The sequence below is a fragment of the Pseudopodoces humilis genome, chromosome 17 (genome assembly GCF_049639895.1).
Source record: "Pseudopodoces humilis isolate 2021_Gansu_Grassland_sample_001 chromosome 17, ASM4963989v1, whole genome shotgun sequence".
NCBI lineage: Eukaryota > Metazoa > Chordata > Aves > Passeriformes > Paridae > Pseudopodoces > Pseudopodoces humilis.
Window position 1 is genome coordinate 17,788,256 of NC_142216.1, and position 24,002 is coordinate 17,812,257.

Genomic DNA, 24,002 nt, shown 5'->3' on the forward strand with positions numbered 1-24,002 from the left:
ACCCATCTCTCCAGGCATCACTCCCAGTCCAGGCACATCTCCAGCGCCACAGAGCTGCTCTGTGTGTCCCCTTCCCTGTCTGGAGCAGGAGTGGTGGCTTTAAGGTGTCCCCCCTCAGTGTCCCCCCCTCAGCCCTGCTGTTTCCTGGGGCCTCTGGCTGAGCTGTGCCTCATTCAGGCTCTTTATCTGTTTTCATTTTCTATGCACACCTCTGGGGCACTGCTCAGATATAAAATAATCAAAATGACAGTCCCCAGATAAAGGCCACTTCTGTTAGGAACACACCAAGTTCTCATGGAAAAGCCCACAAATGGCAGTTTATTTTCTACCTCAGCACCTTTTGGGTCTTGCAAGTGTTGGATCCAAAGGAAAATCTCCCGGTCAGCTCTTTCCCACCTGTGAAACGCGGTGCAGCGCATAAAGTTCAGAGGCAGGAGTGAATAACAGCGACTTTCATTAAGTGTCAAGTGAAAGCAGAGCCAGGCTGGAGCCTAATTCCAGTTGGGACCCGTTCAATAGCAAATTAACCTGCCAGTGATCTCCCAGGAGGCTACTGAGCAGAGCAGGAGGAATAATTTGAAACCAGGTTTGGAGAGCTAGGTAATATCTTTTTTATTAGATCAGCAGATAATTTGTAGCCAGATATTTATTCCGCGAGCCTCCATGTGCATGAGGAGCCCTCTACCTCCACCTCTCCCTCCCAGAAACATGAAAACCTCTCTGGATATTCCCATCACGGAGGCAAAACCCAAGCAGGGGGTCAGGGATGCCCTGGGAAGGGCACAGGGGCACTTTTGGGTGCTGGTTTCTGGGCTCTCACCCTGGCCGTGTCCAGGCGAGGGGAGGCAGAGCGAGGATGGCCACAGGCATGGCTGAAAAGGCTTTTTCCCTTTTTCCCCCCCTTTTTCCCTGGATGCTGGCAGGGAGAGGCCGGGCAGGCGGGCAGTGCTGGAGCAGCATTACCTCACCAGCGCCGAGCCGCGTTGGCTGCAGCACCCGAGAAGGAGGAGGAGGAGGAGGAGGAGGAGGAGGAGGAGGAGGAGGAGGAGGAGGAGGAGGAGGAGGAGGATGTTATCTCCTGGCAACCCCCGCGCCTGTCACATCCATCACGGCAGCGGATGCAGCGCAGGACCCGCAGCTCTGGTGCCACGGGGGTCCTGCTGAGGAGGACTCCCATCCCTTGGAATAAAAGTCCTTGGAATGGGATTTTCTGTGGCTGTGGGTGACAAGGGTGGCAGCTCTGGGCTGGGATGAGGGCAACAGGAGTGAGGGCAGCGTCGGGAAGTCAGGCTGGAGGGGATGGGTCCTGCCCAAAACTGAGCTCTGGGGGACCCAGTGTCAGAAATCCTGAGCTTGTCCCAGCTGATGGGTGAGGAGCACCCCCCTCACCCCCAAGGAGAGGCTGCTGTGGCACTGAGGGCCCTTCCTGTAATTCCAGCTGTGATTTTGTTCATGCTGGACATGGAGAGCTGCCAGCACTGGATCCTCCAGGATCCCAGCAGATCCCATCTTCATGTGGAGCTGCCATCCCTCTCCTGCCACAGCCAGGCCACTCTGCTTTCCCGAGTCTTCCAGCGTGGCAGATTTTCACCTCTGGCCCCCAAAAGGAGCAGGATGAGGTGAAATATTTGTGCCCTCTCTGCTGGGGGATGCATCCATCCTCTGCCTTTAGCCAAAGATTCCTTCCTGAGCATCCATCCCTGGCTCTGAGCCCCCTCACGGGTGGTTGGGGACAGTGGGGCCGTGCAGGCAGGGACATCCCAGCAGGAGCAGCACGGATGTGTGGATGAGAGGCATGAAAAGCTGGGAACCAGCCTGGGGCTGCCAGCCACCGCTTCTCCTGGCTACAGGCAAGTTGCCTTCAGCCTCACCCAGTCCTCCAACACCAACGTGTCCAGGGATTTCCACTGGAATGGGAATGGGAATGAGGCACCAGGCAGTGCTGGGGTGGACTGGAGGAGGAGCAGAGGGATGGGGGAGCAAGAGCAGAGAAGATCCAAGGGGATCCAAGGAGATGTTGGCTCCTCCAGAGCTGCTCTGAGCCATGGGCTCCATTTGCAGCAGATTCAGCACCATCCTCGCCAGGGCGGGAGCTGGAGGTGCCCAGCATCCCCGGGATGCTCCTGGCAGCTCCCAGGGCAAGAATGGAGATGGAGCTGGAGAAGAGCCACGATGGCCCCGCACTCCCTGAGCATTCCACGCTCCCGGGCTCCCGCGGCAGTGTGGGAGAGGGGCTGGGAGGGAGGGGAGCGGGGAGGAGCGGGGGAGGGAGCGCCTGATGAGGAATCCGGGAATGGGAGGCAGACAGAAAAACTAATCGGGGATGATTGAGGGAGAGCAGGAGGATGAGTGAAAGATTGAGACAGAGTGATAAAGAATATGTCAGACGGACAGGAAAACTAATAAAGAATAATAACGGCCCCTGGCCCTGCGCTGCACCCGTGCCTGCCTGGGGCTGTGAGGGGGGAGCCCAGGCTGGGTGTGACAGCCACCCCCTGCCCAGGGGACACATGGGAACATCCTCTGTGCCCCCCCCCCCCGACACCTGGTCCTGCACAGAGCAGCTCTGGTAGCTCAGCCATGCACTCACAGCCCTGTCGGTGTCCCCAGGGGTGTGCGTGGGTGTGCAAACCTGGGTGGCACTGCCCCCACACTTGTCACTGTCCCCAGGCTGCTGTGGACACCCCCAATGCAGCCCAGAGGGAGGGTGAGGTGCTGAGGGAGGTTTGTCCTTGCCATGTGCGTCCTGCTGGGTTAGGGGCACACACAGCTGGCCAGCCCAGCATGCAGGACCCCAGAGAGCCCTTCCCTTCCCTTCCCTTCCCTTCCCTTCCCTTCCCTTCCCTTCCCTTCCCTTCCCTTCCCTTCCTTCCCTTCCCTTCCCTTCCCTTCCCTTCCCTTCCCTTCCCTTCCCTTCCCTTCCCTTCCCTTCCCTTCCCTTCCCTTCCCTTCCCTTCCCTTCCCTTCCCTTCCCTTCCCTTCCCTTCCCTTCCCTTCCCTTCCCTTCCCTTCCCTTCCCTTCCCTTCCCTTCCCTTCCCTTCCCTTCCCTTCCCTTCCCTTCCCTTCCCTTCCCTTCCCTTCCCTTCCCGCACCTTCCCTTCCCGCACCTTCCCTTCCCTTCCCTTCCCTTCCCTTCCCTTCCCGCACCTTCCCTTCCCTTCCCGCACCTTCCCTTCCCGTTTGATCCCATCCCATCTCCAGCATGACAGCACTGTGGGATTTGGTGTGGGATTTGGTGTGGGATTTGTTGTTTCCTGGTGTTTCCCAGGCAGGGTGAGGATCTCAAGGAGCTCATTTTTGCCTGGATAGGGGAGAACCAGCGCCCCAAAGGCTCAGGAGGGTCTGATTTCCCATTCCATTTGTGACCTGTTTGGGATCCCAGCGTGTCCCCGAGGCTGCTGAAGGCTGGCAAGGTCCCATCTTCGGTCCTGCTGCCCTCAGCCCTGGCCGGTGGCTGTGCTGGAGCAGATTCCAGCATCCATCGGCCGCAGGCGGAGCCCTGGAACAGTGAGTGGGATTTGATCATCTCATCTCCTGCTCATTTCAGCGGTGAACATAATTCAGCAGCCGGGGAAAACAGCTCCTCCTCAGCTTTTCCTTGGAAATTGTCCTTCCCCACCCGCCTCACCCCAAGCAAAGACTTTTGGGGTGCATAGGATTCCGTCACATTTGGGATGAGCTGGTCCGCACAGCCAGGGAGCTGTGCCATGGCAGACCCACCCTGGCAGCCAGAGAGGCCCTGGGAAAGGTGCCATCCTTTCCAGCAAGCTTGGAACGGGCTGGGATGTGCAGAGCTTTTCCCGGGAAAGGAATGCCATGTCCCGGGTATAAATTTGTGCTGATATGAATCCTGGAAGGATCCACACGTGAGGGAGTCATGGATCTGCCCTGAGGGAGCTGGGGGAGCTGGGATCTGTGTGTGGATGGAGGACCCAGACCTGGTGTGGCAGATCAGGAGAACCAGAACCAGGAGCAGAGCAGTGGTCAGGAGGGGATGGGAAGCATGGGGAAGCATGGGGAGGGATTTGGGGTAGGGATAAGGGGGGTAAGAAGGCTCCATCCCTCCTGGCACTTTCCCAGTGCTTCCCCACATCCCTGCCCTGCACATCAACCCTTCCCAGCTCTCTGCAGATCCATCCCCGCTGTCCTGTCTCTGTTACAGCCAAGTCCCTCTGGCACAGAGCCCTCTGCTTCCTTCCAGGCTTTCCTTGAAGGCCTGGTGTTCCCAGGATGTGCCCTCAGGGTGAGTGCTCAGCAAGAGGGCAGGTGGCCTCTGTCCCTAAGGGTCCCTTTGGAACACCCCTGCTGTGTTTGGGTAGAAAGAACTCAGTTTTGGGGCTCTTCCTGGATTTTGATGGAGTTTTCCTGGGCGAAGGAGGTGCCACTGGGATGGGGTGGCAGCATGCAGGCAACGAGTTGGGAGTGGGCACAGCAGCCTTCCCTGATGGTTCTTCCAGATCAGATCCATGCAGGGAGACTGAGGAATGATTCAAGCCAGTTGATTCCAGAGACAAAGTTCTGGGACCACTTTCAGCTCTGCCTCATTCTGTAGGATCATAGAACATGGAATGGTTTGGAAGCAACCTTAAAAATCACTTTGTTCCACCCCTGCCATGGGCAGGGACACCTCCCACCATCCCAGGCTGGACCAAGCCCCATCCAGCCCGGCCTTGGACACTTCCAGGGATCCAGGGGCAGCCCCAGCTGCTCTGGGCACCCTGAGGTCCTGCCCATCCTCCCAGGGAACAATTTCTTCCCAATATCCCACATGTGGCAGTGCCAGAGGAACGGAAATCTCTGCCCTGTGCTTGCAGTATAACACCCCAGTGGGTTATGGGGGATTCCTCGATGTTATTACAACACTAATTAATCACTGGGCCTGATGGTTTTCCTATAGGATCCTTCCCAGAAAGCCAAGCTGAGCCTCGCGGGTCTGCAGTGTCCCTGCAGCGCTGGAGCTGTGACAAGGCTGCTGCAAAGAGGGAACTGAGGGGGGGTTGGATATCCAACCCCTTTTAAAACCTCCTTTTTTAAAGGCTTTGGGAAAGAATCTTCTTTCTCTGGAGTCAAACATTGCAATTTGGGGCTGTTTCAGGAATGCAGGTGGGACTCAGTTGTGTCCACAAAGAGATTGAAGTGCCGAGATGGGCGCAGGGAGCCCAGAGATCGGATCCACTGCCAGTGTTAATTTGGAATTTTCCAAAGCTGCCTTTCCCCAGGAATGTGGGTGCTGGGATGTGATTGGCACCTGCTGGGCTGATGGACAGGCAGGAGGGAGCCGGGGAGGGAGGGCAGGCACAGTTCCCTCTCCGTGGAGCAGAGCGTGGCTCCCATTCCTGCTAATCCCATTAGGGCTGCTGGCATTAAACCCCCTGAGCCCTGCCTGCTCCAGGGGCGGCTGGGCCCTGCTGGGCCAGGCTCAGCTCGGGTGGATGGGCAGGAGAGCCCGGCCCAGGCAGCTGGGCCTCCTTGTGGGATTAAATCATGGTGCCAGGCCAGCCTGGGGGGTCATACCGGGGTAAAGGGGGTCCTGGCACTGGGAGGGGATGGGAGCAGGGCAGGGATGGGGACAGGGTGGGGTGAGAGCTCTGGGGATAAGAGGATGGGGACAGCAGTGTGGGGGACGATCACCTGGCCCTGGAGACTGTCCCTGTGCTGGAGGATGACAGTTCCCTGCTGGCAGAGGAGCAGAGCTCCTGCCCGTGATGAGCTGCTGGTGGCAACACCCAGCCTCGTCCCCATCAATGTGGGAATAAACGGAGCCGTGCGTTCTGCTGGGGCTCCGGCTCCAGAGCCCCCCAGAGAGGGGGCTGGGCTGGCTCTAAATCTCCTAATCCCCTTCATCAGAGTGCCAGACAAGCAGAGACACCGAGCAAACTGCCTGGGGCTGGGCCCCCCTGCGTCCTCTGAGCTGCTGCAAATCCCAATCATCCTGCGGGCGATTACAGGGGCTTCTCCTGGAGCACAATATCCAATCTCCCCCAGAGGCCACCGCAACATATGCAGGGCCAGGCTCCAGGGCCACCGCGGGCTTGTCTCCCGCTCATCCTATTACCGGAGTGCCTGGCAGGGATGTGCGGGGCCGGGCAGCTCCCGGAGCCTGCGGGGGAAGGAGGGAGCGGCTCCCCCGAGCCTTGGTCCAGCTCCTCCGGCACTCCGGGCTCTCTTCCCAACCCCGATTCGGCCGCTGCAGCCCCTCTCCATGGTCCTGCGCTGGAGGTTTCGCAGCTGCCTGTGGGAATCGAGGAAATAACACACATCTCGGGATAAAAAAAAAGAAAAAGAAAAAAAGTGGTGTCAGCTCTTCAGTTTGTTTGGAAAGCTCTACACTGAGCACTAGGCTGGGTCAGCAGTGATCCAGAGCCCTGCTGCCATGCCAGGAGGGATTTGTGGTCATCATCACGGCAAGAAGAGCTGTCCCGTTGCTCATCCAAGGAAAAATCCACCCTGCTGGGCACTCACTGCTCAGCCAGCTCAGGGCAGGGCTCTGCTGCTCACTCTGGAGATGCTTGGCCCAGGAAGCACCACAGCATCTTTGAAATTCTTCAAGGATTCAGTGAGGACAGATCAGGCTGTTCTGAGGTTCCCAGCTGGCTCCCTGTTTCCCAGAAATTCCGGTTCCTCTGGGAGCGAGGAACTTGGAGAAGGGAACCCACAAGCAGAGATGGTGATGGGGGTGAGGCCCTGAGGGTGCCCAGAGCAGCTGTGGCTGCCCCTGGATCCCTGGCAGTGCCCAAGGCCAGGCTGGATGGGGCTTGGAGCAGCCTGGGATGGTGGGAGGTGTCCCTGCCATGGCAGGGGTGGAACTGGATGATCTCCAAGGTCCCTTCCTGAACCCTCCTGTGCTCCTGTGGTTACTGAAAACACAGCTTTAAACCTCCCAGTGCTTAGGGTTGAGCAAAGTCCTGCTGGGAAAACCCTTGGGAAAGGCAGGCTGGGAGGAAATGGTGCTACTGCACTGCTGGAGCCAGCAAGAAATCCCAAACCTCATCCCCATTACCATGCAAGCCCTGGAAACGACCCTGCCAGGTCTGTGCAGGCAGCTGGACAGCTGGGGCTGTGGGGTCAGGCCCTCAGGAGGCATAGGAATTAAATTTCCCGTCAAAATGGATGTCCCTGGCCTGGCACATTCCCAGCTCCTGCTGTAAGCCAGGACCCAATTAAACCAGATGTACCTGGAAAAGCCAGGTCACACCAGAGCTTTGGCACCAGCCCAGCCCCTGTCACATGCTGTCCCCACCAGCCACCCCTCACCCCTCTCTGCAGGAGCTCCAAAGCCAGGGAAGCCACCAAGGCCAGGAGCTTCCATCTCCTCCACCTCCAGCCAGGAATGAATCCCCACAGATGGAGCAGGGACGCCGAGGCCACATCGCCCCACTCCATGGAGCCCAGGCAGGTGGGACGATCCTGGCATGGAAGATTCCTGTTTCCCATCCCTCTGTGGGGCTCCCTGGGCACCAGATCCCATCCCAAAGGTGCTGCTGATGGGATCTCTGTGCCCATTCCTGTTTCCCTTTCCCCTGCAGGGCTCTCTGGGCACCAGATCCCATCCTGAGGCTGGTGCTGCTGCTGGGATCCCTGTGCCCAAGCCCCCGGCCGTGCTGGGCAGCTGCAGCATCCGCAGCCTCCGCAGGCCCCTTCCCAGCCGGTAATTGATGTGTGCTGCCATGGAAACCAGAGGGTTCCAGCCCGGCTGGATGCGAGCTCAGGGCTGTGCCGGAGGAGCGGGAAGGCTTCGTGTGCCAATGTGGGGTGAGGGGAGAGCAGAGGAGCGGGGATGGGAGGCAAGGAGGGAATGAGGAGGGGAGGGAGTGGGTGGGATGGGTGGGAAAGGGCCAGAAGGGAGGGGAAGGAGGCACAGATGAGGTCAGGGAGGGATCTGGATATCCTGGGGTGGCTGAGGAGGAGGAGGGAGTGTGAAGCGCAACTGCAGGTCAGGATGGACAGGGAGGGTCTGGGACTGTCTCTGCTTAGGAAAACACCCTTTGGTCACCTGTCCTGGGGGCAGGAGGGTGCTGGCAGCTCTGCCCTCTGTGCCAGCCTGGCACCACCCTCAGCATCCAGATCCTCTTTCCTTGGGATGGCAGCAAAGGGCACTGGGCTCCCGGGATCCCTGGAGACACGTCCCTGCTCCCAGCTGGCCTGGGCTGCCCTGAGGGCCAGCTGAGAGCCCCCAGCCCTCACCACGAGGGGCAACCCCTCAGGAATGGGGGTATGGGATCCCCTCTCATGGCCCTGCAGAGCCCTGGGGAGGGGATGGCCCCAAAGGAGTCTCTGCAAAGGGCAAGGGAGGCTGAGCTTCATCTTCATGTGGGAGCTCTTCCTCCCTGGAGTCCTCCAAGCTGGGAAGGAGTCTTTGCCTGGTGGTCCAACCACAGAGCTGAGCAGGGAGAGGTGCAAGGCTGTGTGTGAGCCCAGCACAGCCCAGATGTGCCACACCTGTATGGAACACACCAGGGAGGGGAGAACTCTGAGCCAGGAAAGCTCCTGGTGCAGCTCGGGATCGTCGGGATCCTGTGCAAAGGTGGGCAGGAAAACCCCACAGCCATGGCTGGGGGAGCTCCCTGCAGCTGGGGTGGGAAGAGCCACGGATGTGCCCTGGTTTGGAGTGGCCCAGGTGTTTCCAAAGGGTCTGAAGTACCAAAAAAACACCCAGCCATGCGTGGGAAAGGAGGTGGTGAAAGGGTGGGAAATGGAGCAAGTCTCCAAGGAGCGGTGGTGGAGGTGGGAGGGGGTCTGGAGAGCTTTGATGGGATTTTCCCTGATTCCCACCTTGGCTTGTGACAGGTGCAGGCGGCCTTGGGGCTGGAGGTGTTGTTCCATTTTCCATTGAAATGTTTGAGTTCCAATCATAGGATCAATCACAGAATCATGGAATGGCTTGGTTTGGAAGTGGCCTGAGAACTCATCCATGTCCCAGCCATGGACAGGGACAGATTCCACTGGAGCAGGATGATCCAAACCCCATCCAACCTGGCCTTGAAGGAGCCTGGTCTGTGGGAAAGTGCTCAGGGGGCTTCTCCTCCTTGTCCTTGTGCAGGAACATCCTCAAGCTGGAAAACAGGGAGCCAAGAGCAGGGCAGGAAGGCAGGTAGATCCCAAAGGATGCTCGGGGGTGGGGGGGGGGACGCGTGGGAAGAAGCAGCCAGGCCCAGGCAGCCAGGTTTTCACACTTTTATTGTAAAGCTTTAGGAAGGGCTAATTACAATGGAGTTGGTCATCTTGACAGCTCAGCAAACGAACGGAACAGGGGAGAACGGAAAGGGGGATCACGACGGTGTCATGCTCACGGCTCCGAACAGAAAGAAGTTACAAGGGAATCAATTTTGTGCTCACAGCGCCCGGGGAAAACCAAGCCCAAGGCCCAAAGGCTTCCCCGCACAGGGAAATGCATCACACATTGAGCAGTACAACCTTAGCAAGAGGCGTCGCCTTAGACATAGGGCACCATCTGAAAAATAGTGGGGGAACTTTACTCTGCCATGGGATTTCTCCTTTAGAAAAGCTACACCTGCATGTACATAAAACTGTACAAAAAACAAGGCATCACAAGCAAGGAAATGAAATCTCGTATAAATAGAACCAACACTGAAGAGCTACAAAGGGGTCGCTTAGATCCTTCCCACGCAGCCCGCCTGCTCCCTGGCTCCCACCTTTGGTTTTCCCCCTGGCTTGTCCTAGTGCAGTGTGAGATCCAGTGAACCCTCCTCCTCCTCTTCCTCCTCCTCCTCCTCCTCCTCCTCCTCCTTCTCCTCCTCCCTGTGCTTGTCTAGACTGGAGCCCGTGGGGAGCTGTCCTCCCCCCACGCGCACAGAGGCTTTATCCTTCTGGCTTATAATTGTGCAAATGAGCTTCTTCCCACAGCACCTCTTCCTCGCCCTCCCCCAGGACCGATCCTCAGTGACAAATCCCCTCAAACCCCTCTCCCAGGACTGATTCCCGGCACCTTCTCCTCCCCTGGTACCCATCCCCCCGCACCCCTGGCACCCCACTCCCGCCCCATTTCCCCCTCTGGCCTTCCCCGCACACCCACCAGTGCCCCGAGACCCCCAAGCCTTCTGCACCCCCAGACCCCCGACCCTGACCCCACTGTGCTCCCCTTCAAACCCCCACCAGCCCTCTGTGCACCCCCACAGGACTCGCCCTCCCCCAAATCGATCCCTCTGGGACCCCTCTGCACCCCCCCTCCCCCCCCCACCGTGCTCGCACTGAGGACATCGCCAGCTGCTCCAGGAGACAACACAGCAATCCCAACCACAGGAATTCCAGCCTCGGGATCCCTCTGGAGACCCCAGCACAAGGCAGGGAGCCCACCCGCCGGGATGAGGTGGTCTCGGACAAGCGCCTCTCGGGCGTGGCTCTCCCGGGGGTCCCCAAGAGGGACACTGGACACTGCCACTGCCTGAGCCCAGGGGAGGCGTGAGCAGCCGAGTCGGCAGTGGAGTCAAAGATCGTGGCCAACGCGGCCAAATTGCACATTCTGCCCAGTTTGGCCCTGAAACTACAGAGCTACAATAAAAACAACTTCAGGAGCGACACCTGCTCAGGCAGCCGGACCGGGTCAACGCGGCCCCGCAGGGCAGAGCAGGAATCCCGGCCGGGCGGGCAGCTGGGCATCCACCGGGAGCATCCCGCCCGCCTCCGGGGACGCGCGGCCGGGCGGCGGCAGCGGCGGGAGGCCGGGAGGAGGGTCCTGCCCCCTCCGGGTGGCACCGCCAGGTGCCGGGGCCGCGGGCGACGCGGGGTGGCAGCGGTGCCACCCGGGGAAGGCAGGGCTGGGGCACCAGGGACACGAGGGACACGAGGGACACGAGGGACACGAGGGGGCGGGTGCGAGCGGGCCGCTCTTCCTTTGTGGCCCGGGCCGGGCCGGCACCGCGTACCCCTCGGGCAGCCGCCGCGTCCTGCCACCGCCCCGGCACAGGGAGAGGAGCTGCTCAGAGCGGGGTGCTGGAGGGGGCCGGGCAGGGGGTCCCCACAGGCACTACAGCTATGGCCTGGCGCTGCGGGGTCCCTGTGCCCCCGGAACCCGGCAGAGCCCCGCGGGGACCGACGGCGCGGTGCGAGGACGGGACCGTGGCCAGCGGAGAGCCGTCCTGGCGGCCTCGCTCCCTCGGGAAGATGCCAGAGCTGGAGACGGGAAGCACAAGGGTGCAGCACGGCCCCTCCCGCGGCCCGGCGGGCGAGGACTGGGAAAAGCTCCCCAGGCATGAGGCGGGCCCCTCCTGCCCAAAGCCAGGACTGCGCCCCAGCTGCCGAGGGAGCAGCGACAGAGCCAGGGGTCCCCCTCGGGGGAGCCCTGTGAGGGGCAGGGGCTCCTCTCCCCCCTGCACGGGAGCTGAGGACGCCGGGGCAGCGGGGACCTGCCGGGGACACCGGCGGACCTTTGACAATGGAAGAGAAAGCTGGACCCCGTGAGAGTGGCCCTGTGGCCTAAGGGCAGCGGGAGTCCAGCGGGCAGGGGCTCGGCGGCCCCCGCTGTGACCCTGAGACAAAGCTCCTCCTCACAAAGGCAATGGTGGCTTTACAGGCGGATGGGACGGAGGTCGAGGGCGCGGCACAGCCTGGCCTCGTGGGCATCCCCTGCCCCGGAGGAGGCCCGAGGCGATGGGCCGAGAGCCGGAGCCGCTGGCGACCTCCCTGCCAGCAGAGGCGGACTGAGGGCTTCTCCGGACCCAGCCGGTCCCTTCCTGGGGACATCCCCTCCCCGGACCCAGCCGGTCCCTTAACTGGGGGCTTCCCCGCCTTTCCTCCACCCGCCAGGCACAGGGCCACCCCCGGGGACCCCCTCACACACCCCCAAAGCAGCCCCCACCTATGGCACCGGGCAGTCCCTAGGGACCCTGCAGCTTGTGGGCACAGTGACAACGTTCAGAAAGAGATCCAGGCTGAAAAATAGCGAAGTCCCTACAGTCCGGCCAGGATGCTGCCCCTCTCCTCCAGCTCCCCAGCTGCTGTTTCAGGGACTGATCACATCTCTATTTACAATATAGAACACGAGTGCGGGCCGGACGCTGCGCTCCCAGGGGCTCTTCCACGCAGGAAACCATTCAAAGCTGGAACTTGCTCCCTGTGGTTTGTTATATTTTTCTCTCTCTTTTTTTTTTTGTTTGTTTTTTTTTTGTTTTCCTCTTTTTTTTCTGCTTTTTTTTTTCCTTTTTGTTTTCTCTTTAAACGTCTTTTTTGTTGTTGTTGTTGTTGTTGTTGTTGTTTCAAGGACAATAAAAAGTTGCGATCAGGCAGGACTTGAATGTCATTCCTATAAGATTCGTATTTACAGGAGTCTACAGCAAAGAGACAGGCAGCTGGCTCCCCGTGCTCGGGGACACTCCTCATCCTATGCCCCAGGAACTCCACCGGCTCTGCGTGGACCTTTGGTACGTAAGCCCTTCTCTCCCTTCTCCGTGCCCTCCGCACCAGGAGCCTGCCTAGCCCTCCCCGGCAGCAGTTCGGGATGCTCGGCAATCGGGGTTGGGATGCTTTTCATCCTCCCCACCCACCCCCAGCCCCTGGCAACAAGGGGTTAAAAAGGCGCTCCTCTCACCCCTGCCTCGCCCTGCCCTGCTCCCCGCAGAGCGCCCTGCCTGGAGAAGCGGCCGGAGCCATAAAGCATCATCGAAGTGGAAAATGTTCCTCTGGCCTCTGCTCCCTGCCCCCCACGCCCAGCCTCACAGGTAGATCTCCCTCTTGGTGGTCTGGGCCGACGGGGTGGTGGCTGGCTGGAAGTCCGAGGTCTGGGTGAGAGGAATTTCCTCCATGGGAGAGTCCTTGCAGGGCTCATGGCTACTATTGGAGAAGGCACTGTACGTGGGGAGCAGGCGGAGGTTGGCCATTTTGGTGCTGCGCTCTTCCGACAGTCTGGGGCTGCCGTTCCCGACTTGCTCTTGACTCCCTCTGTCTTGGTAAGGCACAAAAGTGGAGAGTTTGAGGGCGTTCTTGGGCCTGCGGCTGGGGGAGGACTGTCCGGGCATCCAGCAGGTGTCGGAGTGGCCGAACTCTGTGCACTCCCGGGTGCAGGTCCCAGTCATGGCTACGTCGGGCAGAGGCCGGAGATCTGCGGGGAACAAGGGACAGCGGTGTCACCCCCGGGAACGCTGCCTGGGGATGCAGGCATGGAGCGCAGGGGTGAGCGGCAGGCACTGGACCTGGACAGTCTGTCCTACCCACGCTGGCAGGGACAGCTGGACCCACGGACATCTGGGGAGCCGGACCCACAGACATCCCAGGAGCCGGACCCACGGACACACCGTGAGCTGGACCCATGGACACCCTGTGAGCTGGACTCATGGATGCTCTGGGAGCTGGACCCACAGACACCCTGGGAGCTGGACTCATGGACACCCCAGGAGCCGGACCCACAGAGAGCCAGGGAGCAAAGCAGAGCTGGGAGGGAAACCAGAGGCACAGAGAAACAGGAGGCAGAGCACAGAGCAGAGGTCCCCAAGCCCCTTTGGAGACCAGGATCGCACAGGGAAGCTCCACAGCTTGGGTCTGCACAGCAAGACACAGGCTGCCACACCAGGCTTGTGATCCCAGAAGTTTAGGTAGCACCTGGAATTCCCACTGGGCACCACCCATGGCTTCACTGTGCAGAGCCAGAACTGCCCTGGGCTCCGCCCTGAGGCACAGCCATGTGTCCTGGGCAGCATCCTTGGGCATCCCTGCCCTGCTCCCACCAGGCATTCCAGGCCACATCCCAGCCTCCCCTGGCCCCCTCAGTGGGAGCCACAAACCCAGCCAGAAGTCCTGGTCTCTTGTGGAGCCTGAAATCCCCAAGCACACAGAGGCAAAGCCATGCCCACCCCCAGAGAGGCTGGAGATGCCGTGGGGTGGCCTGTGGAGATGCCGGGGTGCCCTGTGCACCAAACCCCTGGCCCTGAGGGAGCCCAGCACCCGAGGGCACCACAGCTCAGCCAGGACTCTGAGCACCAGTTACACCAGTCCAGACTGGTGTCCTCACACACCAGCCACCCCCTGCCCCAGGTGTCCCTGAGCCTTGGCCAGGTGTCTTTGGCACAGGCAGCACCTGCCACAAGGCTTCTGAGGCCGGAATTTGGCACTTCCATGCAGAGCTGAGTGTCCCTCCAAGAGCCATCCCAGTCACGAGCCATTCCTTGATTCCTGTCCCAGTTTGGACACCACACGGTGTCCTGGGACACGTCACTGCCTGCTGCCACAAGCAGACCCAGCCTGGTGCTGATGCTGGGGTGGAAGCAGGGGATGTTCATGACCTTGGGGCTGCTCGGACTTCCAGATATCCCTGTGGTTCCCAAAAATCCTCTCTGTGTCTCAACCACTGTGGAGCTCTCTCCACTGATGCAGGGAGATGCTCAGGAGCTTTGGGGACCTGAGACATGTGGGGCACCCCCTTCCCACTGGACACACACTGGTCCGCACGATTCCCTCATCCCAAAATCAGGGCAGACCCACAGGCACTCCCTGAGCCCTGGGAAGAAGCAAACCAGAGCACCACGGTGGGGTTTCTGCCCTGGCCAACACTCCCCGTTCGGGACTGCTACACACCCGGGTCACCCTGGCACAGCTTTCACACACAGGATGCAGGAGGAGGCTCCAGGCAATGCTGGGAATGCTTGACACCGGCATGGATGAAGGGGCAAGGTCAGCAGCCAAGCATTGTGTGAGCGCGTCTTGCCCTAAAACAGCCCCCAGTGACTGTCCCCGAAGGCAGGCCAGTTTCCCCCTGGGGCCTGCTCCCACATTCCATCCCTGGTGCCCACAGGAGCTCCCCTTGGAAACTGGGATATGCTGGTGGGAGCCACATGGACATACCTGATGGCAGCCCCCCTTCACAGCCTGCTCCGCTCGGGGGACTCTGATGAGGGGCAGAAAAAGGACGACAGCGTCACATCAGTGCACAGCCCCGGCCTCCACACCCCCTTCAGCCTCTGACACCCCCTGTCCCCCTGGTCCCCTCCTCAGCCCCTCCTGGCCCTGCTCCAGCCTCCCGGAGGCAGCTCGGCCACCACTGCTCCTCCCTCACTCCTCGCTCCAGCTTTATCCTGATCCCAATCCTCCCTGGAGTCGCGGGACTCACATGGGGACGCTGGAAACCGCCAGGGTGGTGCCACCAGAAGCTGAGGGTTGTGGCTGTGCACACACAGAGGGACACAGACATGGATACACGCATGGATACACGCATGGATACACACACGACACATCACAGCGGGATGCTCCTCACGGTGCGGGGGACAGCCATGCTCGCGTTGCGGGGACAAAAAACAGCAGCACAAAAGCAGCACAGGACACGGGCAGCATGAGGCCACAGCTTGGCAGGACACGGCCGTGGGGCTGGCCCTGCTTCCCAGGGAATCGCCTCCGTCCTCTCTCCCGTGTCACATACAAAAGCAGAGGCACAACAGCTCTGTTTTCATCCCCTCTCCAGGCAAGTGGAAGCAGAAAATGCAATCTGAATCCAGGAGGATCTGTCAGGTTTTCCTCTCAGGACCACAGGATGCTCCAGTGGCCACACAATGGCTCTGCCACTTTGTGGTCTTTCCCTTCTGTCCAACAGGAATTATTGCCATCCTTTCCTCACCAACTTTCCTCCTGGACATCCTTTCCTCTTCCAGGAGGGCCCTGGCACTCTGTGCTCCCAGGGGAGTGGATGGGAGCCATCCCCTCTTCCTGGGGCAGAAGGAGCTTTGCCGAGCCCACAGAGGGGACTGGCAGGGCTGAAATAAAATCCACCTCTGCAGGGAACAAAGCTACGGAGATTTCCTCATGCCAGCAGCAGCTTGGGAATGGCAGGATCAAGCAGGAACGCTGTGTTCAGGGTTTTTTATTCTGCTTTTCCCATTGTCTGCTCCTGGCACTGAAGCCTTTTTCTAGCATTGTCCCCTCACTTGGAGGAGCGGATTCTGTGCCATGAGCCCGGAACAGGGCAGGGTGGAATTCCTGAATAGCTGGGACTGAGGGAAAACACGACCCCATGGCCTAATTCCCAGCACATGCTGGTGGCTCAGGGACTCTGATGTGCCACCAAGCACAAATCCCTCTTTGATGGGAATTTTCCCCAATTTTGTGGGGTGGCGAGGACGCAGGCCCACGCCTCGGGGTGCACAAAGGGTACTCTGGATCTCGGATCCCTCCTCCACCAAAAATGCACTTTTGTGCCTCTGAAGCCCTGGAATGTGACAACATTCCCAGGGGTTGAAGAGGACGGCCACGCCCTCTCCGGTATCAAGGTGTCCTGGCCACGCCAAGTAAAGCTTTGTGCAGCTGCCGTGTTTTCCCGAGCTTTGGCCCCATCCTGGTTATTCCAGGCCACCAGACTGTGCTTCCCAGGCAGGGAAGTGCTTGCTTGGGCATTCACAACCCTCACATCCTCCTGGCTCCCCCCTTCCTGCAGCTTTGCCTCTCTCTGGCATCCCCTTGTCAGCTGCCTCGGGGCACTCTTCTCCTTAGGGATGAATCCAGAGCTGTAAAAGCTGGATCCCTTTGGTTTCTTGGGGTCACGGCTGGGGTTTTACACCAGGACTCCCTCAGAGATGCCAGGTTGGCTCCTCTGGGAAGAGGCACAAATTGGTGCTGCTGCTAATTATTCCTGTCTCACTCTCTCCCCACCCAGAGCAGGAGCTGTGCTCCTCCAAAACCTTTCTGGGGGATCCCAGCAAAGCCCTGGGGCACTTTGGGAGCAAGACAAAAGCTGCAGCCTCAGCCAGCAGCACTTCCATCTCCTGCAGGAGACGGGCAGAGGTTCCTTCACCCTCTGCACGCCTGGGAGCTCCAAGCAGAGGCTGAGAGCCAGCCCCAAGCATGTTCTTTATTGCCACCTTCTGCAACATCCCCAGCCTGATCCCATGTCTCACATCAGTGCAGGGAGAGCAGGGATGGATGATGCAGTCTTGGAAGGGAAGGGAAGTGCTGGAGCAGCTCTGGGAGGGGAGGCAGTGGGGCTGTGACACAGCAGAGTACAGCAAAGGATGCAGAGAAGTCCAGGAAAGGGGAGGAGGGAAGCACAGCATGCCAGCAGGGACTGGAGAGGATCAGCAGCGTGAGGAAATGGGGAATGGGAATGTGGGGAGAGCAGCTGGGAGGAAAACCAGATGCTTTCCCAGAGCTGGGATCAGAAAGAGCCTTCTTCCCTCCCTGTGGAGAGCTCATTGCAGCCAGCTGCCCTGAAAGCAGAGCCCCAAAACCCTGACCTGTGCTGGCCCTGGGGACAGAGGGACGGAGCCCACACTGCACCCTGGGGTGCCAGGGACTCCAAAGGTGTGTCCTCAGCCAGGGAAAGGGGCAGTGTTCCCAGGAGAGGCAGCTTGGCCACTGTGCTGTGGACACCTGGAAATGTTCTCCCATTCCATTCCAAGCCCTCATGGCTCTGCAGACCCCTTGGGATGTCCCTGACGGAGGTGGCCTCCCATGACGTCACCTCCCAGCAGCACTGTCCCCGCTCCCTGTGCAACAAGAGCTCCCTTCTTGCTCCACAGCTCCTGGCAGTCGGCACCATTCCCTATTCCACCATTCCTGGTGCCATTCTCCTCCAGGAGCCATTCCCAGGAATTCCCGCTGCCCATGGCAGAGCTGCTGGCAGGCCCCATCCTGCCGTGCCAATGTTCTCCACAGGTGCCACTCTCCCACAGCGCCACTCCCCACAGGTGTGTCCCCAGAGGTGTGTCCCCACAGGTGTGTCCCCCACGGGAGTGTCCCCACAGGAGTGTCCCCCACGGTGTGCCTCCAAAGGCACAACTCTCCCGTGGCGCTGTTCCCTCCAGGTGCCATTTCCCGCAGCGCCATTCCCGGGAAGCGCCATCCCCCACGGCGCTGCTGCCTCCAGGTACGGGTCCCCCGGGGTGCCACGTCCTGCAGGTGCCATGTTCTGCGCTGCTGCCGCCTCCAGGTGCTGCCTCCCCCTGCTGCTGCCTTCCCTGCAGGCAATGCTGCTGCAGTGCAGCCATTTCCTCCAGGTTCCATGTTTTACAGCGCTGCTCCCCTCAGATACCACTTCCCTGCGGAGCTGCTCCCTCCAGGCACTGGTGCTGCTGCTCCCCTCCCTAAGGAACAGCTGGGATTGTGCTGCCCAACATCCCATGTTCCTGTGCTGGCTGGCCCCATTGCTATCCCATTGCTATCCCATTCCCATCCTATCCCATCGTATCGTATCGTATCGTATCGTATCGTATCGTATCGTATCGTATCGTATCCTGTCCTGTCCTGTCCTGTCCTGTCCTCTCCTCTCCTGTCCTGTCCTCTCCTCCCTCCTCCCCTCCCCTCCCCTCCCCTCCCCTCCCCTCCCCTCCCTCCCTCCCCTCCCCTCCCCTCCCCTCCCCTCCCCTCCCCTCCCCTCCCCTCCCCTCCCCTCTCCCATCCCGTCCCGTCCCACCCCATCTCATCCCATCCCATCCCATGGATCCCATCCCATGGATCCCATCCCATGCCCTGGCCATCTCAGCAGGATCTTCCTGCAGGGAACAGGAGCTCCATGGCTCATTCCCAACACGTTTTCCCCTCACCAGGGCTGGTGGCAGAGGGGACCTGTGCTGCAGGTGGCTCCAGAGCCAGATCTCCTTCCCAAAGCTCAGAGACAAGGTCCCCAAATGAGGGGGGCACAGCCAGTGCATTATCCCAGCAGGGAATCATGGAATATCCTGAGCTGAAGGGACCCACCAGGATCACCCCGTCCAGCTCCTGGCCCTGCCCAGACCCCCCAGCAATCCCCCTGTGCATCCCTGTCCAAACGCTCCTGGAGCTCCGGCAGCCCCGGGGCCGTGCCCATTCCCTGGGGAGCCTCTGGGGGAAGAACCTTTCCCTGCTCTCCATCCCAAACCTCCCCCTGCAGCCGCTCCCTCCTTCCCTGAGCTCTGCCCTCAGCTCCTCTGCTGCAGCTGAACCAGCCCAGTGCCCTCAGCCGCTCCTCGGGTGGTCCCTGCAGACCCTTCCCCAGCCCCGGCTCCCTCCTCTGGGCTCTGCAGCAGCTGCGGATCTCTCTGATCTTGTGGCACCCAAAACTGTCTCAGAGCTCAAGGTGAGGCTGCCCCAGCCCAGGACAGAGCAGGACAATCCCTCCCTGATGCCCTGGGACACCCTTTGGATGCAGCATCCCTCCCACAGCTCCTCACCCTTTTCTGGCCCAAATTCCCATGTGGACAAACCCAGAGCTCAGCAATGTCCCTGTGCAGGCCCTGTGGGAGCTGCTGGAGCTCTGCCCATCCCCACAGTGCTGCTGCAGGGATCCATGGGCATGGAAAGCTCGGGAGCTGGGAGCACAGCATGCACCCAGAGTCCCAAAGAGAACTGGGGACCACAGAGCACTGGGAAATGTCCAGGAGGGAGGCCACCAAGCAAGTTGGATGGATGTAAATCGAGGAATAGGATGGATGTCCACGAAGCAATGGCAGCAAACCCTTGCAGGTCTCCTAAAGAGAACACGGATCACAGGATCATGGAATCACAGGAGCTCCCTGCAGTCCACGTCAGCCCCAGCTTTTCCCAGCTCGCTCACCCCCTCCCGGTGCAGACGCTTTGCAGGACCATTCCTAGCACCACAACACCCAGCCAGACGGCTGTGGGACCAATCCTAGCACTACAACACCCAGACAGATGGCTTCCCAAACTTCCCACCCTCACTCCAGATGGTTTCCGGTATCGGAGCCCGACCCAGCGCTGCCCACCGAGGTGGTGACTGTGGCTCCGAGCCACACCTCCAGCTCTGGGGGCAAGAACGAGCAACACCCGCTCTTCCAGCACATCCCCAGAGCTCCGCAGGCTGCTGCCAGAGCACAGACAGGCTTCTCCTGGGCTCCGGAGTCAGGAGATGGAACACACACTCAGCATCACTCCCGGCCCCTCCTGCCCCGCTGGCTGTGCTGAGCATCAGCTCAGAGCAGCACAGACAAGTTCTTGTTGTGCTGTGGGGTGTGGGATGTGTTTTCCCTTTTCCCTGAAGGGCACAGGCTGACAGCCCCCAGCTCCTGGAGGATATCCCAGTACTCCAGAGCTGCAAACGGCTTCGCAGCCCCTGCCGAGGGCATCCAGCAATGGATGTGGACAGATGCACCCAGCAGGCTCCGCATGGCCGGCACAGCTGGGGCTGGGGTGCTTTGTCTGGCTCCCAGGGGATCTGTTCTTCCCTTGCCCAGCTCCCAGGGGACCTGTTGTTCCTTTTCCTGGCTCCTAGGGAATGTGCTTTCCCTTGCTCTGCTTGAAGGGGATCTGTTCTTTTTCCCAGCTCCCAAGGGATGTGTTCTTCCCTTGCCGAGCTCCCAGGGGATCTGTTTCCCCTTTCCCTGGCTCCTAGGGGATGTTTTTCACCTTTTCCAGGCTCCCAGGGGATCTGTTTTCCTTTTCCAGCTCCCAAGGGACCTGTTTTCCCTTTTCCAGGCTCCCAGGGGACCTGTTTTCCCCCTTTTTTGGCTTCCAGGGGATCTGTTTCCCCTTTTCCCAGCCCCTGGGGAATCTGTTTCCCTTTTCCTGACTCCCAGGGGATCTGTTTTCTCCCTTTCCCGGCTCCCACGGGATGTGTTTTCCCTTTTCCCGGCTCCCAGGGGATCTGTTTCCCCTTTTCCTGGCTCCCAGGGGATCTGTTTCCCCTTTTCCTGGCTCCCAGGGGATCTGTTTCCCCTTTTCCTGGCTCCCAGGGGATGTGTTCTTCCGGCTGTGCCGGAGCAACCGTGTCCCTGCTGCGGTCACACTGCGGGCACTGCGTGACAGCGGCCACAGCAGCGACAGGCAGAGCCCCCAGAGGGATGTTCCCGGACACTGAGCGTGTCCCTGCAGGGCTCAGCCACACACCGAGGGCTCCCAAAATCCCCATCCCTCCACAGCTTCCCTGCGATTCCCAGAGAAACAAATTCAACCCCTCTGTAACAGATTTTGGGCTCGCGGTGCCACCCCCGTGATCTCCTAGCCTGGCACAGAGGGGCTTCAACCTCTGCTGGACTAGAAAAAGCAGAATTATTACATTAAACTGCTGAATAATTATGTTAAGAAGCACCTTAATAGGATTACAGAGTTCAAAGGTTAGGAAATGCCAAAATTAGGATTGTCCAGGCAGCCCTGATTCTCCTCCTTTGAAAGTGCTTTGTGATGCAGACCAGAATCACACTCTGGTGGGAAATATTTCCCCTGGGGTTCCTTTGTGGATTCCAGGGAGAGGACAGAACCACCTGGGAGATTCAAGGGGGAAGAAGCTGCTTTGCCAGTGAGACTCTGCCCCAGAGGCTGCAGAAACTGGGGAAGGTACAAGGAAAAGCTCAAGAGATCACAGAAAATTCCTCCTCTAAAAAGGGGCTGGAGGATGGGGGGGTGTTACTCACCTAGTGAGAAATAAAAGCAATTTTCTCTCTGCTTTCCAGAAATAAAATATCTGGGCACATTTCACTGTCACTTCTCAAAATATTTGGGTACCTGGCACATACCCTCTATGAAAAATTGGGTCCTTGCAGCTAAAACTCGCAGCAGCCAAAAGCAAAGGCAAGGAACGAGCATTGATGGGCAATCCTCACTCACATTGCATAAAACAACCCAATCCAGCTCCAGAATGAAATCCTGGATTTCAACATCCCAACATTATCCTCTGGCCGTCCTACAGAGGAGAGACATTCCACAGATATCCACCAGAAAGGCTGGGGAGCCCAAATGCATCCATGGACTAACCAAACTCTCTTCCCTGCATTCGCTCCCGCAGCACCCAGGTGAGCAACAACGCCTGAGGTTCCTTTAGGAGCACACAAAGCTCCTAAAAACATGGAATTTCGGGTAGTGGAGCTGCTCTCCTTCCTTCCCTGCCCCAGGAGCTGGGACAGGTGGGAGCACGGGCTAATGATGGTTATGTAAATCCCACGGGAGCAGGCACCACCTGCCATCCCCGGGGGCTGCCGGCTCATGCATGCCTTGGATGCGCATTCCTGCTGCCCAAATTCCTCCACGATCACTCCTGCCTGCATTCCCACCGGTTCTGCTGATGGATGCACGGGATTCCACCCCGGGGGTCTGTGGGGATGATCTGTCCCCACCTCCAGGCAGGGGCCCCCTGGGGACACGGGAATGGCTCTCCCAAAATTCCTTGTGGACACGGGAATGGCTCTCCCAGAGCTCCCTGGGGACACGGGAGTGCCCATCCGAGAGCTCCCTGGCACACTCCGGGTGTCCTGTGCTGCCAGCCAGTGTCACCACAAGGGGCCAGGCCACCAGAGGCAGAGTCACCAGTGTCACTCTGACACCCACTGACCTTCCCGGCCCCCAGGTGCCCTTCCCTCCCTGGCTGAGGGACAGGTGGTGGCCCTGGTGGCACCAGGCCCTGGGGAGCTGCCAGTCCATATTATCACGGCTTGGTGACACACAGTGGTGCTCTTACCCCGTGTCCCCAAGGCCCCAGCTCTCAGTGCATCCCTGGTCGTGGTTGCAGAGGGGTGGAGAACTGAGCCATGGCAGGACTGTGCCCTGTGGGGCTGGGGACAGTCCTCCCACCCAGCAGGGGGATGTCACAGCAGCAAATGCTTCTTCCAGGAGGAAACTGAGCACATAATCCTTGAGCTTTGCCCGTGAAAGGCCAGCCCTGGGCTGGGGGGAGCACAAAGGGTCCCCTCCAGCCCCATCCCACCCAAACCATGGCACTGCACCATGGCATCCCTGGCGCTGGCCTGGGCACCCTCCTCCTGCTGCATCCCAGCGCTCACCCAGCACTTGCAAGGGTTAATCTGCCTCTCCAGAGTTTCTCAAAGCTAATTAGAAAGAGCCTGGGCAAGTGTGGTGGCAGACACCACTGCACTTATCTCCCCACTTCCGGGGCTCTGCCCTTATCATTTAATTAAAGCTGCATCCGTGCTTCCCTGGCTGGCAGCAGCTCATCACCGAGGGCACTGGAGCTTGAGGCAGCCTCTGCCAGCTTGCCAGGAGGAGCAGGAGAAGGGAGGGAACAGGCCCCGGGAAGGACAATCAGAGGGAGAGGAGGATAAATCAGAGCCCCTTTGTGCTGGCTGGGGACTGGGAAGGCAGTGAGGGACCCCTGTGTGCCACCCCTGTGCTGTGCGTGGGGACAGCTCTGCTCCAGGTGGAGCTGGGCGATGGCACAGCATGGGAATGAGCCAAGGAAATGCTGTGGTGGAGGCACTTCAGGCTGGCTCTGTCTCCCAGAACCCCCGAAGCAACTCTCCCACAGAATCCCAGGATCACTGAGGTTGGAAAAGCCTCTCAGCCCATGGAGTCCCAGCTGTGCCCCATCCCCACCTTGTCCCCAGCCCAGAGCACTCAGTGCCACCTCCAGCCCTTCCTGGGACACCTCCAGGGATGGGGATCCAAACCTCCCTGGGCAGTTCCAATCCCTGAGCTCCCTTTCCATGGGCAAATTCCTGCTGCTGTCCACCCTGAGCCTCCCCTGGCCCAGCCTGAGGCCGTTCCCTCTCCTCCTGTCCCTGTTCCCTGGCAGCAGAGCCCGACCCCCCGGCTGTCCCCTCCTGCCAGGGACTTGTGCGGAGCCAGAAAGGCCCCCTGAGCCTCCTTTTCTCCAGGCTGAGCCCCTTTCCCAGCTCCCTCAGCCCCTCCTGGGGCTCCAGCCCCTTCCCAGCTCCGTTCCCTGCCCTGGACACGCTCCAGCCCCTCCAGGGCTCTCTCACAGTTTGATGCCCAGAACTGGGCACAGCCCTCGAGGTGCCCCAGCAGAGCCAGCACAGGGGACAGGCACTGTCCTGGCCCTGCTGTCACACTGGTTCTGATCCAGGCCAGGTGCCCACAGCCTCCTTGCCCACCTGGGCACACCTGGGCTCCCAGCAAGGCACCCTCAGGTGCACCCTGACCCCCAAGTCCCAGAGCAGAACCAGCCATGCTCAGCCCTCCCAGAGGAAAAGGACAATCCCTGCCATCCCAAAGAGAACTGGGGACCACAGAGTACTGGGAAATGTCCAGGAGGGAGGCCACCAAAATGGATGTAAACCAAGGGACAGGATGGATGTCCACAAAGAAATGGAAGGTGTGGTGGTTTCAGTTCGAAACCGGTTGTGCTGTGGGATGAGAGCAATCCACTTGCTCCATGTGGTGACATGAT

General features: G+C 59.9%; 1 protein-coding gene across 4 annotated transcripts in view; it reads right to left on the reverse strand.

Moving 5' to 3' along the window:
- Window positions 1-10,205: 10,205 nt before the first annotated feature.
- Window positions 10,206-24,002, reverse strand: part of PCDH1 (protocadherin 1) — a 54,396-nt gene continuing 40,599 nt past the window's right edge. For 3 of the 4 annotated variants that reach the window (XM_005532661.3, XM_088063652.1, XM_088063651.1), the window contains exon 5: window positions 10,206-13,055. In XM_005532661.3, the coding sequence (XP_005532718.1) occupies window positions 12,670-13,055 (386 nt within the window). In that variant the 3' untranslated portion in view covers window positions 10,206-12,669. Of the gene's footprint in view, window positions 13,056-14,791; window positions 14,835-24,002 lie in introns of all 4 variants that reach the window. The other variant, XM_088063654.1, reaches the window with a different exon arrangement.